This window comes from Mustela erminea, chromosome X, assembly GCF_009829155.1.
Source record: "Mustela erminea isolate mMusErm1 chromosome X, mMusErm1.Pri, whole genome shotgun sequence".
Lineage (NCBI taxonomy): Eukaryota > Metazoa > Chordata > Mammalia > Carnivora > Mustelidae > Mustela > Mustela erminea.
The window spans coordinates 78,786,446-78,801,155 of record NC_045635.1 but is presented as its reverse complement, the minus strand read 5'-3'; the positions used below and the strand labels follow the sequence as shown (position 1 = coordinate 78,801,155).

Genomic DNA, 14,710 nt, shown 5'->3' with positions numbered 1-14,710 from the left:
GACCCAAGCTGAAACCAAGAACCAGACACCCAACAACTGAGCCACCCATGCGCCCCATAAGTAGAGCATTTTAATATCAGAATAAGAAAAAAATAAAAAGAAAAAGGAAAGAATAAAGAAAGAGGGGGAGAGAAAGAGAGGGGATGGGAGGGAAGTAGGAAGAAAGAAAAGAAAAGGAAAGAGAAAGAAAGGCATCCAGCAATGAAAGAACTAAGATTCAAGGAAGAAAGGGACAGGTTTATAAGAAAAGGTAAAAGGGATTTAAAATGTGGCCTTACTAAGCAGGGATGTGATAACAGTTTATAAATGTTTGAATCATATACTAAAAAGAGGAGGAGGAATTTGTTAAGTAAGAACAAGAAAGGATAGTATTTAAGAGAATGTAATTGACCAAATTCTCATTCCCTATAACTCAACCTAAGAATTTCTGTTCTGTATATTATATGCACCTTTTACCTTAAGGGATGTACTGTGATCTTCTCCTTCCCAAAAGAGGTCTGAGCATCACTGAGCATCACAAACATCATTAATGTTTGTCATTGTTCACACACACTCTTCTGAAGCGGAACAGAATACATCACCTGAAAATGTACCTCTTTAACATAAGGATTATTTTGAGCTGATTACTTTTGAATCTGCAGACACAGAAGAATCTCTGAAAACAGAGTAGAAGTGCCCTTTTGTTAGGGAAATTTGCATTTATAAGGGAAATCTCCATTTGTAAGGGTGTCTCTCTCTCTCTCTCTCTCTCTCTCTCTCTCTGGAAGATAAGGATAGGATGACCATAAATTGTGGGAGAATCTTACCAAAGGAAAAGGCACAGCTTAAATCTGCAAAACAAACCTTACCCTCATATACTGAGCTTTTCCTGGTAACCTCCCATAACTGCCTCTCCACCCACCCTGACATTTTTTTTTTCTCCTCTTTAGATAAAGATGATATTTAAAGTGGTAGTTTGGTCCATTTGGGAAAATTTTACTTGCTGTTCCTAGGTCTCTCCCCATGTATACAGGAGGTATACATTTTACCAAACATCTGTTCCTTTTCTCTTATTAATCTGTGTTTATTACAGATGGGGTCTCAGCCAAGAACATAGAAGGGTAGAGAAAATATTTTTCCTCCCTTTCACCTCCTGGGAGTTACCCACGCCAGTGTGCCTGTCATGACTTCTACATCCTTTCCAAAATTAGAGCCTAGACTCCCACTTCCCCAAGACAAAGACCATAGGTCTAGTGGCCTCAATACCTTAGGGGTATTATAGAAGAATCTTCATTGAAGCTGAGAAGACCTCCATTTTGAGGGGCTGAGAAACTGATTGGCAACAGGGCCATACTCTGGCAAAACTGACAGTAGTAATAATGAATGATAATCAGAAGAAAGGCAGGCAGGGACAAGGGGACCCATCCTAAGAGGAAACCACACTTAGAAGGATTTTACACCACCCTGGAAGGAGCCCTCCACCCTTTACCACATGAACCTGATAGGTAGATGGGCATATGGACAAAAATCTGATTGGGTGACAGGTGCATGAAGTATTCATCATATTAAAACAGCCGACCAAGCCCATAAAAACCCTAGACTTAGAAACTCCAGTGGCAACACTCTTGGGCCCCCTTCTTTGGGAGCTTTGTACTATTGATCAATAAACTCTCCTTCAGCAATCTTTTGTTCTACCCCCAGCTCCAGATTCCCACACATCTCATAAAATTTAAGGAAATCCTCCCCATAAGGGGGCAAAAGGATCAAATAAGCAGCATCATATATAGAATGTCTTGATATGTTAAATCTGAGAGCAGGGTTGGTGATCACTTTAAAAGAACATTGTGCTGGGGCACCTGTGTGGCTCAGTCAGTTATGCATCTGCCTTTGGCTTAGGTCATGATCCCAGGGTCCTGGGATCCAGCCCAACAGAGAAGGCGGCAGGCTCCCTGCTCAGCAGGGAGCCTGCTTCTCTCTCTTCCGCTCCCCCTGCTTTTGCGCTCTCTCTCTTTGTCAAATAAATAAATAAATGATCTTTTAAAAAAAGAGCACTGTGCAGAAAGAAAAATGCTTAAATCAAATGCAAGAATTACACAGTTAGAATTTTAGACACTGAGGAACCTGAGTGCTAAGCTCTTTAAAGGAAGAGGAACACCATCAGTAAACTTCAGCTTACCACATTAGTCACCTTATAAAGGAAGAAAAATAATTTTCCCCTCCCCTTTTAATTTCTTGGCAGAAACCCCATAATAAAAGACAAATTAACAGAAGAAAAATAGATAAATCTGATAACATGTATACCTCCTATCAAAATGGGAGACACCCAGAAAAACTGACTAATTCCCCAGATGGTCCAAGCCACCACCTTAAATATCATCTCCAGCTAAAGACCAAAAAAAAAAAAAAAAAATGTTTGTATAGGAGGAGGCCAGTTATGAGAGGTTACCAGGAAACACACAGTAGACAAGGGTAAGGTTGTTATGCAAAATTAAGTCTGTGCCTTTTACACTGATAAAATTATTTTGTGATTTATAGTCATCTCTCTTTTCATGGTAGAGAAAGGGAGACACTCTTACAAATGGAGATTTCCCTTATAAATGTAAATTTCCCTAACAAAAAGGAAACTCCTACTCTATTTTCAGAGATTCTCCTGTGTCTGCACTCTCTCAAAAGTAATCAGCCCAGGGGCGCCTGGGTGGCTCAGTGGGTTAAGCCGCTGCCTTCAGCTCAGGTCATGATCTCAGGGTCCTGGGATCGAGTCCCGCATCAGGCTCTCCGCTCAGCGGGGAGCCTGCTTCCCTCTCTCTCTCTCTGCCTGCCTCTCCGACTACTTGTGATTTCTCTCTGTCAAATAAATAAATAAAAATCTTTAAAAAAAAAAAAAGTAACCAGCCCAAAATAATACTCATGCCAAAAAGGCATTTTGAGGTGACATATTCTGCTCACCTTCACCACATTAATGACCCTAAACTGCAGCCTCCAAATCCCACACTGATCAAAGATAACTGAAAATACCTGGATACTGCCATAATAGTACCCTCTTTGGCCCCCTGATAATTCAGAAACATTAACCTGTGAGAGATTTACATAGCCCACTTACTAAGGGTCTGTCGTAGCAGGATGGCAATTTGTAACTTTATTCAGATTTAACTAAGGATCCACATATACCACCTGTCCTTTCCTTCCTGGTCCTTTTATGGTTTCCGGATAGCTCACTTTACTATGGACCTCCATGAGCTTAGAATGTTGTTTAATCAGCCAAAAATTCCTGACTGAGAAAATTACTAAGTTTAAAAATGTGGCCTAAGTAGCATAACTTACAACTCAAGCTAGACTGACTGAGAAGTAGAAATGCAGAGTAAGAGACTAAAATACACCACTTGATGAACAGCCTGAATCATTGCTGGGTCTCTTCCATCTATATGTTTTATATAATAAGGTAACAATATACTTTCCAAGGAATTTCACAATCCCATAGAAGATTCTCTTTCATTGACTTTTAATTCAGGTTTAATATAGAATATATTTGAACATCCTCCTGTCAGGCAAATAGTGTTTCTATTAGAATTAGATAAAGGATAATTGCTATAGTGAACCTCTGTTGCTTTTGTTTGTCCAGCACCTTTTGCCTCCTTCACTTAAGAGTAGAATCCTTCTTTCCTATGGGGAGACACAGTCCATATGACTAATCTTGCCCTGATCATGGGGTGGTCTTATGACAAAGGAGTTGTTTATGTCCCAAGTCTGTCCAATCCGAATACCATTTCTCTGGTCCCAGTAGCTGGTTCAAAGATGAACACATGATTCAAATCAGGCTAGCTAAGGTGCTTCAGTTGAAATCTCTGCATACAGGTCTGGGGTGGCTGATGGTCATCCTGCCATGTCTATGGAAGGGAGCTGTATGAGAATGAAAGCAAGCAGAAGTAATGTATGAAAAGACAGAGTCAAAACTAGATATAGTTGTTCCTTGAGTTAATTGAAATCCTTCTTTGAATTTACAGGTACATAACTAATACATTATATATCTCTCTCTCTTTTGCTTAGGTTAGTTTGTATTGGGTTTCTGATACTTATAACCAAAATATTTCCAAATAATACATTTCCGTATTTTACATAAGAAAATGAATTAAAGGGGCATCTGTGTGGCTCAGTGGGTTAAGCCTCTGCCTTAGGTTTAGGTCATGATCTCAGGGTCCCTGGGATTAAGCCCCTCATTGCAGTGGGCTCTCTTCTCAGCAGGGAGCCTGCTTCCCTGCACCGTCCCCCACTCTCTGCCTGCTTCTCTGCCAACTTGTGATCTCTCTGTCAAATAAACAAATAAAATCTTTAAAAAAATGAAAATTAATTAAATATAGAAAAATGCCTTATTTTTTGTAATTGGTATCTTTTTCAGTAGTAAGTAACTGCTGTGAATCAAATTATATGAGGATAGTAGAATACACCAACCCAAAATATGCCTCTTTGGCATAAGGAATATTTTGTGCTGATTATCCTGAGAAACTGAAGACGTGAGAGAAGCTCTGAAAACAGGGTCCCTTTTGTAAGGGATATTTACAGTAGAAAAGGGAACTGTAGGAGAAAGACAGAGATTATTAAAGGTCACTTTTTACCTGAAAGACTTATCTGCATAACAGGACAAATTTTGTTTAGCATACATTTTATTTTCTCACATTCCTGTCAATTGCCTTTCTCTCTTTGAAGTTCGAGACCCCTTCTCTTTCTTTTCCCCAAGAAGGTATATAAGCTTCAATCCCATGGCTGCCTTTTGAGTCTTATATCTTAGTGGATGTGCAGACATAATTTATATTGGCTCTGTTTCTCCTTTTAATTTTTTTATTATATGGGGGGAAGATATCTCAATCAAGAACCTAAAAATGCAGAGGAAAAATTATTTTTCCTCCCCTACACATACTATAGATAATCCCCAACTTACAATAGTTTGAATTATAAATTTTCAACTTTACAGTAGAAGTTGTATTTTGAGTTTTGAATTTTGGCTCTTTTCCCAGACCAGTGATATGTAATTAAAATACTCTCTTCTGATGTTGGGCAGTTGCAGAGAGCCACAGTTCCCAATCAGCCACATGATCATGAGGGTACATAACCAATACACTTACAACCATTCTGTACCCATACAACCATTCTGTTTTTCACATTCAGTATAATATTCAATAAAATATATGAAATAGTCAACATTTTATTTATAAAGTAGGCTCTGTGTTACATGATTTTGTCCAACTGTAGGCTATGTAAGTGTTCTGAGCATGTTTAAGGTAGACTAGGCTAAGCTATGGTGTTTGGTAAGTTAGGTGTAGTAAATGCATTTTCTACTTACAATATTTTCAATTTAGGATGGTTTTATCAGACATAACCACATCATAAATTGAGGAATATCTGTATATCAAAAAAATACATTGTAAAAAGTAGATTTGTTGAGAATCTTTCATAGTATAGTTTGTTTGTTGTTGTTGTTAAGGAAAGACATTATAAACCAATAAACCAAATGGAAAGGTATAAGTAACTCAGTGATCCAGAGAGAGCTACTCAGCTGGCTTTCATGATCCTGGAATGATAACAATGACTTTAGTAATTTTGTTACTTTCTGGGTTTAATTCTTACCCTTGTAGGTTTAGAAATTTAATTTAGTGAGTGCATTAAGATAGGATTTGTCCCTCAGGGAAGCATTAGCATTAAGCAAGCTTACAAAGACTAAAATACGAAACAAAAAATGCCAATTGATAATGAACAATGAGAAAGACACACATCCATTGGACCAGAATCCTTGTACCATTAGTCTTTGTATTTTGTTCTTTGGGGCAGAAATTCAAATTCTGAATCTTCAGTCCACCTGTGCTTTTTATAGGCCTGTGGTAGAGTATATATAAAATTTGGATTTAAACATCAGTGTGAACAAATTATTGAACTTTACATAAAATTCTGGACAAATCAAAATACATACAAATACTGCTTCCTCCTAACATGGCATATATTGCCTGAATCTGATTAGGATCTGAGCCCTTTGTATGAGAATGGACTCTTCAATATATTAGAATCTTTATTGGGACCTTTTTTTCATTTATATCCCTTTCCTAGCCTATACAGGCATTTGAGTTTGATACATTTAGAAAGAAAAGCTAAACATGAGGACAATAAGTTCATTCTTCCTCCCTAGCCACACAGATCGGTTCAACAGTGGGAATGTAAGTGAAGCCAATATAATTAGAATGAATCTCAGGAGTTTTTCTGGGAATACTGGGACAAAGATACTCACTGTTATTTTCTGCTGAATATGACTGAAATGCCAATTGAATATTACCCCCACCTTAAAAGACCACCAGAGACGTGAGTCAAAGCCAATCAGCAAGGGTCGTTTATTGCAGGTTCGAACCTGGACCTCTGCGCCGCTCGTTGCCGATAACGCCGAGAGGTCCAGAGCTGGGTTGGTGCAGGGTTTTTATAGACAGGTACAAACAAGTTTCGGTAGGGCTGTGCTAATTGGTTGACAATTTGAACAGGTATACCTGGCGCCAGTGGATTGGGTCAGGGGGACCCGCGTACACAAGGAGGGGTCCGCGCGAAAGCAGACAAAGGATCTGCGCGAAAGCTGACAAAGCATGACAAAGCAATCTTACAGAAGCAGATCTGGCCGGTTAGCCCGCGCACGAGCGAAAAAGCAAGCGTTCGTACAGAAGCGAAACTAGCTGGTTAGAAACGCACTTCTAGCGGGGGGGGGCATTTTTTTGGTCTCTCATTCCCCCCTTCTCTCAGGTGCCTGAGGAGCCAATCTTGGGTCCTTGGTTGTCATCAGTGAGGTCGTCGTTGTTGCTCAAGTCTAGGGGCTGATACTGCTGTCTTAGAAGCATGATTTGTACTGTCTGAATGCGTTGATTGATAAAGGCCACCAGACGATTTAAAATACATGGGCCAAAGGTCAGTAAAAGGATCAGAATACAAATGGGTCCTAGTAAGGAGGATATTAAGGTGGTCAGCCAAGGGGATGAATTAAACCATGACTGGAACCAACCTTGCCCAGCTTCACGTTCCTTTTTCCGTTTTGCCAATCCTTCCCGTACCTTAGCCATCGAGTCTTTGACTACTCCTGAGTGATCTATATAAAAACAACATTCTTCCTTAAGGGCCGCACATAAGCCTCCTTGTTGGAGGAATAGGAGGTCCAATCCTCGCCTATTTTGCAGGACAACTTCTGCTAATGAGCTGACAGACTCCTGAAGTTTAGAAATGGATAATTCTAATTCCTGTATATCTATATCAATAGCTTCTCGTAAGTATTGATAGTGATGTTGTTGCGAAATTAGGGCTGAAGTCCCGGTAGCCACCCCGGCGGTACCTAACCCTAGGCCTAGCGTAAGTGCCAGGGTTAGGCTTACGGGTTCTCTTTTAGTTCTATGTAATCCTCCTTCCCAATATGACATTAAATCTTCATAAGGATGATAGATTAAGCGAGGGATCAGGTGGACCATTACACAGTAGTCTGCACTTTGGTTTAATGCTCCTGGGTGGATGCATGGAGTTATCCCACTGGCGCAGGCCCACCAGGCATCTTGGGAGGTATTACATATTGCTCTGTGTTATTTATAGTAAGGTTCTGACTACATAAGTGCATGTGTTCAGGCGGAATCTTCCCTACGCATGTCCCCTGGCCCCATACGGCTGCTAAGGTTAGGCGGGGACTTCGACTTGTCCACCGGCACATGGAGGGTACGGATGATAGGTTATAACCTCCTGGGGTGGCCAGCCCCTCGTAAAAAGGGGGCGCTATGTCATAACATAGCCAACAGGACTCTATGGCATTTGGATTAGTATAATTTAGGACTTGAAAGGCGTATTGGATCAACTTAAGTAGGTGGTCATTGGGGTTTCTTGATCTAGGTTTTTCAGTACTTATCATAGGTCGCCCAGTAGGGCTTGTGGGGAGTGGGAGGGTTTCAGTTCGATTGTGGCTCGTCTGTGTTGCTCCATAAGTGGTAGGGCTCTGAGTGGCAACAGTTAGACGGGGCCTGGTTGGAGGTGGTGGGGCAAGTACGGGGTTGGGCCCTATGGTGGCCTTAAAGGTTTCTATAGAAAGTTTTATCGTGAACGTTAGACCATCATCATAGCGTTCTTTATAGAATCTGAGGCCCCAGGTATATCCCCTCCCCCAGTTAGTTTGTCTTTTTCCTGACTCAGTGAAGGCTATCTTGAATGGGTGACACCATTGGTCTTTACAGGCCGGGTTCCGTGTCCAGCTGGGACTACTTCTGGCGTGAGAATAATTCGCCATTACAGTTATGTAGTCCCAGCCTGAGGTGGGTTTCCAATGAGTGTCACCCGTGGTTATACAGCCCCAATCGCGACAATAAAAGTGGGCTGCCCCACCACATGAGTGGGTCCATTCCCTGGGCCGGTGAAATCCGGGGCATACATAGAAGGTAAGTGTGCTTAACATGCTCCGCTGACTCCAGTCTCCACAGCCTCCCCAAGGGTCTAGCCCGAGTCGCCCCCGGGGGGATGGTTGTGAAGGGGGCCTCTGTAGGTTAAAATAATTTTCTACGTCCCAATTGGCTGGGGCTCCCATGGCTAACTTGCAAACGTCAGGGTATAAATTAGGCCACCAGGTGTAGGGAGTAGCTGTGTGTGACACGTTCCAAACTACTAAGCCCATACTATTAGTGACTTGCCAAGTCAAAATGGCTGGGGCATGGGGGCTGGAAGCCCCATACCCTGGCAGGAGTGTAAACAGCAGGGCAAAGAGAGGAGGTTTCATTTAATTATTGGTGAGACGGGAGTCAGACTTTCAGCGCAGGGTTAGTTTAAGAGGATTGTCCTTACTGCGGTCCACTGTTCAACTGATATCTTGGTTGGGTTTTCTGATGAGATCTGACAATGGGTCCACTGGCTTCACGTGAGTGTGGTGTATCCAGGTTGCTATGTTGTCCACCTTGATGGCTGTAGGGGTCGTCAGGATTACCTGGAAGGGTCCCTTCCAACGAGGTTCGAGGGTTTCAGCTCGATGTCGCTTGACAAGGACCCAGTCTCCAGGGTGGAACCGATGGGGCACAGACGGAAGTTCCGTTGCATATAAGTCTCTCAGTCTTGGCCAAATACGTTTATGGACTCGTTGTAAAGCTTGGAGGGAGAATAAAAAGGAGTTACCATGATCTGACTGGATAAGGTCAGTTCTGAGTTTAGGTATGATGGGGGGAGACCTACCATACATAATCTCATAAGGTGTGAACCCCAGCTTATATGAGGTGTTGCGTACTCGATACAGAGCGTAGGGGAGTAGAGCCACCCAGTTAGCGCCAATCTCCATGGTCAATTTAGCGAGGGTCTCTTTTAAGGTTCTGTTCATTCTCTCTACTTGTCCTGAACTCTGGGGTCTATATGCACAATGTAATTTCCAATTAACCCCAAGTGTGGAAGCCAGACCCTGACTTACCTTAGAGACAAAGGCTGGCCCATTGTCTGATCCTATCATGACAGGAAAACCATACCTGGGTAGAATATCTTCGAGTAGTTTGTTTGCTACGACCTGCGCAGTCTCATGCTTGGTTGGAAATGCCTCAGTCCATCCTGAAAAGGTATCTATAAACACCAGTAAGTACTTATAGCCATATTTCCTGGGCTTTACCTCTGTAAAGTCTATTTCCCAATAGGCTCCCGGTAGGGTTCCCCTCTCTCGGGATCTGGTCACAGAAGAATGTGGGTAGGCATTTTGAAGTTGGCAAACTGCACATCCGGTGACAATTCTTTCTGATTTTTCAACGATGTTTCTGATAGATAGTTTAGATTGTTGCATAAGGTCTTGTAGCCGCCTGGAACCTAAATGAGTTGTTTGGTGAATTCGCTCTAGAACTTCTTGTCCCGTGGCCTCGGGAAGGATGATATTATTTTCTATATCTCGCCACCAGCCATCCTAGACCTGGGCCATTGGGAGTTTACTTATCCATGCGACGTCTTTTTCGGAATATTCCGGGTGAGGTGGTAGTTCCCGGGGTCCTGGGTTAGGTAGTTGCATGGTTAGCGTTGGGACTTTGCTACAGGCTACTTGGCGAGCAGCCTGATCAGCAAGGTTGTTTCCCCTAGAGACTGGGTCGTTTGGTTTTTGGTGTCCGGGACAGTGGACTATGGCCAATTTTTTAGGGGCCCAGATGGCTGCTAGTAAGGCCAGAATTTCATCCTTGTTTTTGATGTTCTTTCCTTCGGCGGTGAATAGTCCCCTCTCCCTATAGATTGCACCATGGATGTGGGCAGTGGCGAAGGCATACCGGCTGTCTGTATATATAGTCACTCGGAGGTCCTGTCCTAATTTGAGGGCCTGTGTCAGGGCGATTAGCTCGGCTTTTTGTGCTGAGGTGCCCGGAGGCAATGCACTAGCCCAGATAATTTCTGTCTCTGATGTGACTGCGGCCCCCGCATACCTTTGTCCTTCGCGGATGAAACTGCTGCCATCAGTGAACCAAACGGCTTCAGCGTCTGTTAGGGGATAATCCTGTAGGTCTTCTCGTAGCCCATGGACCTGGGCTAAGATGTCAATGCAGTCATGGAGAGGAGCATCTAGGTCTGGGTCAGGCAGTAGCGAAGCGGGGTTTAAGGCCTGAGGGGAAGTATAGACTATTCTCGTAGGATTTAGCAATAGTCCTTGGTAGTGGACCATGCGAGCATTGCTCATCCATCGGTCAGAGGGCTGTTTGAGGACACTTTCAATGGCGTGTGGAGTGGTCACTCGTAATTCCTGACCCAATGACAGTTTATCAGCGTCTTTTACCATCAAGGCAGTGGCTGCTATCATTCGGAGGCAGGGAGGCCATCCTGCTGCTACCAGGTCTAGTTTCTTTGATAGGTATGCTATAGGTCTAGGCCAGGGGCCTAGTTGTTGGGTCAACACTGCCTTAGCCACCCCATTATGTTCATCCACGTATAGGTGGAATGGTTTGGTTACATCTGGCAGTCTTAGCGCCGGGGCTGAGAGGAGGGCCTTTTTCACCTGTTGGAAAGCCCGTTCTGCCTCTTCTGTCCATTCAAAGGTCTGCTGAGTTTTAGAGGTTACGTACAAGGGTTTGGCCATTTTGGCGAAGCCCGGTATCCACAATCGACAGTACCCTGCCGTCCCCAAGAATTCTCTTACCTGCCGCGGTGTAGCAGGTCGAGGAATGCAGAGTACAGTGTTCTTGCAGGCATCGGTGAGCCATCTTTGCCCTCCTTTTAACAAGTACCCTAAGTATATTACCTCAGACTTGAAATTTGGGCCTTTTTCGCCAAGGCCCAGTATCCCAGGTCACCGAGAGTCTGGAGGAGGTTTTCTGTTCCTCGTAGACAGGCTTGTCGAGAATCTGCAGCTATTAAGAGATCATCCACATATTGCAAGAGTGTTATATCAGGGTTCTGCTTTCTATATTCACTTAAATCCTCATAGAGGGCCTCATCAAATAGGGTGGGTGAGTTTTTGAACCCTTGTGGGAGGCGAGTCCATGTCAACTGTCCATTTATACCTCTCTCAGGATCTGTCCATTCAAAGGCGAAAAGATCCTGGCTCTTGGGGGCCAAGGGTAAGCTAAAAAAAAGCATCCTTTAAGTCAAGAACTGTGTACCATATTCTGGTGGGTCCCAGTGCACTGAGAAGAGTATAGGGGTTAGGGACAGTAGGGTGTATGTCCATAACTCATTTATTAACTTCCTTTAGGTCTTGTACAGGTCGGTAGTCCCCACTATTGGGTTTACGCACCGGTAACAAAGGTGTGTTCCAGGGCGAGTGACAAGGGCGTAACACACCTGAGTCCAGGAGACGCCTAATATGTGGGGTGATGCCTGATTTGGCTTCCATCGGCATGGGATATTGTTTGATTTGGACAGGGTCAGCCCCAGGCTTTAGCTCTATGAAGAGGGCCGGCCGATGCCTAGCCAGCCCCATGCCTCCTGTTTCTGCCCAGGCTTTAGGGAATCGGTGAAGCCAAGACTCGATGTTGAGTTCCTGGGAAGTGGGGGTGGTTTGGTGGAGTAGATGTTCATCCTCCAAACACATTGTGAGGATAGGTAATGGCAAGGTCTGAGAGCTAGTTACTGTGGGGCCGCCTGGTTGAAAATAAATGTGCGCTCCCATTTTGGTGAGTAAGTCTCTCCCCAACAAAGGGCAAGGGCTGTCAGGGATAATGAAGAACGAATGAGTTACTTCTCCTGTGCCTAGGTTAACAGTCCGTTGAGTCGTCCAAGGGTACCTTTTAATTCCAGTGGCTCCCTGGACCCAGGAGAATTTTTCTGAAACTTCTCCATGAGGTCTGGTCAACACTGAATGTTGAGCTCTGGTGTCAACTAGAAATTCTATAGGATTCCCCTCCACTTGTAGGGTTACCCTGGGCTCGGGGAGGGGGTCCGAACCCCTTCCCCTCTATTCTGAATCTCAGGTAACCAGAGTGGGGTTGGGTTTCGTTCCCCATGGTTGCGATCTGCGCCTTTTCTTGGGGCAATCACGTGCCCAATGTCCCTTTCCTTTACAAAATGCACATTGGTCCGGGTCCAGATTGTATTGGAACCTCCGGACCTTTTGAGGTTCCCCTCGGGGAGTTGATTCTTCCTGGACAAAGGCAGCCAGAACTTTGAACATTTCTCTTGTTACTTTGAGTTGTTTATCCTCCGGAGTATCTCGGGCATTATAAACCCGTTGTGCAATGCGGAGTAGGTCCTGAATCTGTTTGCCCTCTAGGTCCTCTAATTTCTGCAACTTCTTTTTAATATCTGATGCTGCCTGGTTTACAAAAGACATAACTACTGCTGCCTGATTTTCAGGGGCTTCAGGATCCATAGGGGTAAACTGCCTAAAGGCTTCCATTAATCTCTCTAAAAATGCAGCTGGACTCTCTGTCTTACCTTGCAAAACTGCATACACTTTGGCCAAATTGGTGCGCTTGCGAGCAGCAGCCCTGAGACCCGCCATTAGAGTCTGGCGATAAATGAGCAGCCGTCCCCTACCTTCTGCCGTGTTGTGATCCCAATTAGGCCTAGTTAAAGGGAAACTCGCATTGATGAGGTCTGGATTCATGGTTGGTCTACCATCGTCTCCAGGAACCAGCTTCCTTGCTTCCACCTGGATTCTCTCTCTCTCTTCGGTAGTGAATAGGATACGCAAGAGCTGCTGACAATCATCCCAGGTGGGTTGATGAGTGAACATGATGCTATCTAGAAGAACTATGAGATCTCTCGGATTATCTGAAAATCGCGCGTTTTGGGCCTTCCAATTATAGAGATCGCTAGTTGAGAAAGGCCAATATTGGAGTCGGGGATTACCAGTATCATCGGGGAGGCCAATCTCTCTAAGGGGCAAAGCCACAGTTGAGTCCGCCGGGCGTAACGGATTTTCTCTCTGATTACGCCTCCTAGTGTGCCCAGCAGGGCCGTCAGTCCCTCCATAAGTGACAGGGACTGTAACAATTACTTCTCGACCTTCTGCTTCAGCGCCCCGCACGGCGTCTTCGGCCGGGGCGGGCCTAGCCGCAGCGGCGGCAGGAGGGGTTTGATAAGGGGGCGGATCTAGACTAAGTAAGTCTTGACTATCAGGGAGGACGGGTGGAGAGGGTGCAGATGGGGTCCGAGGTCTTCGTGCTTCTGTCGGTTTGGCTGTGAGGACCTTGCAGCTTTCAGAAAACTGAAAGGGGGTCAACCAAGGCGGGGGTTTTTCCACAAGATCCTGCCAAACTGTAATGTAAGGGACTTGGTCTGGATGTCCCTGTTTACCTGGGAGATATACCTGATCCTTAACCCTAAGGATTACGGGAAGGCAAAAAGTGCCTTGAGTGGGCCATCCTACTCCGAAGCTTGGCCATTCGGAGCGGCAGAAAGTGATAAGTTTCGACCTCCAGATGTCCAGGCTTAGGTCATTGCCTCTCGCCCGAACATCCTTAAAGTTAGCCAGGAGAAGGGAGAGCGGGGTACTCTGAGTTTGCCCCATTAGGCTAGGTTGTTCCCAGATTAAGATAGTAGTTAAGACTAGAAGAAAAGCGCCTAGAATAGGCAGAAAACGACAGAGACACCGGTGTAAAGGGTGCGAGACGAACGAGCAAGTGAGGAATTCGAAAGGGCGAGTTGAGGGTGTGGGTTCCGGTTCAACCAGTCCGAAGGGGTGGATGAAAGCCTTCGGTGGCTCGGGGTTAGGAGCTAGGCAAGTTTCATCCTCGGACGGCGAGAGTAGGAATTCTTTTCCTCTGTCCACCAGGGTGAACCTGAAAGTGACATGGGTTAGGAGAGTGTGGGCAGGATAATTAGGAAAAGAATTTCCTCCAACCTGGAGGAGCAACTGTTAAAGTACAAAGGACCAGCGGTGTTCAGAACATTAGATTCCCATAATCTGTTTACTCTCATATCATTGACTCATTAAATCCGGCTTTAGCTCTTAATACCTATCTTTATCTTCCCTCCCGATATGCACGATGTCACAGACAAGGGGAGGGGGATCTTTCAGGTGCTGTCCTGCTCGCGTCCCTCGTGGGAACTTAGGAGCGTCTTAGCTAAGGTCTATCCGTATAAACCCCGGACCAGGCTACTCCATGGAGTAGATGACCATTATGCCATATGACGCTCCGCGCGACTCAGGGTGCAGCCCACTCAGACTCCGTAGCCGAAGCGGTGGAGCCACACAAACACATTCATACAGTCAAGCATTCCTCAGATTCAAACGGGTTAGACACCCTCCTGTTAAACAGAATGTAACCTTCATGACCAGTACAAGGAACATATATCC

At 44.6% G+C, this 14,710-nt stretch overlaps 1 protein-coding gene across 1 annotated transcript; it reads right to left on the bottom strand.

Annotated features, from left to right (window-relative positions):
- Nucleotides 1–8,821: 8,821 nt before the first annotated feature.
- LOC116582302 lies at nt 8,822–13,921 on the bottom strand. The gene is given in 3 exon segments (XM_032329708.1): nt 8,822–11,220; nt 11,223–11,541; nt 11,543–13,921. Coding segments are annotated over 3 exon segments (5,097 nt in total).
- Nucleotides 13,922–14,710: the final 789 nt, after the last annotated feature.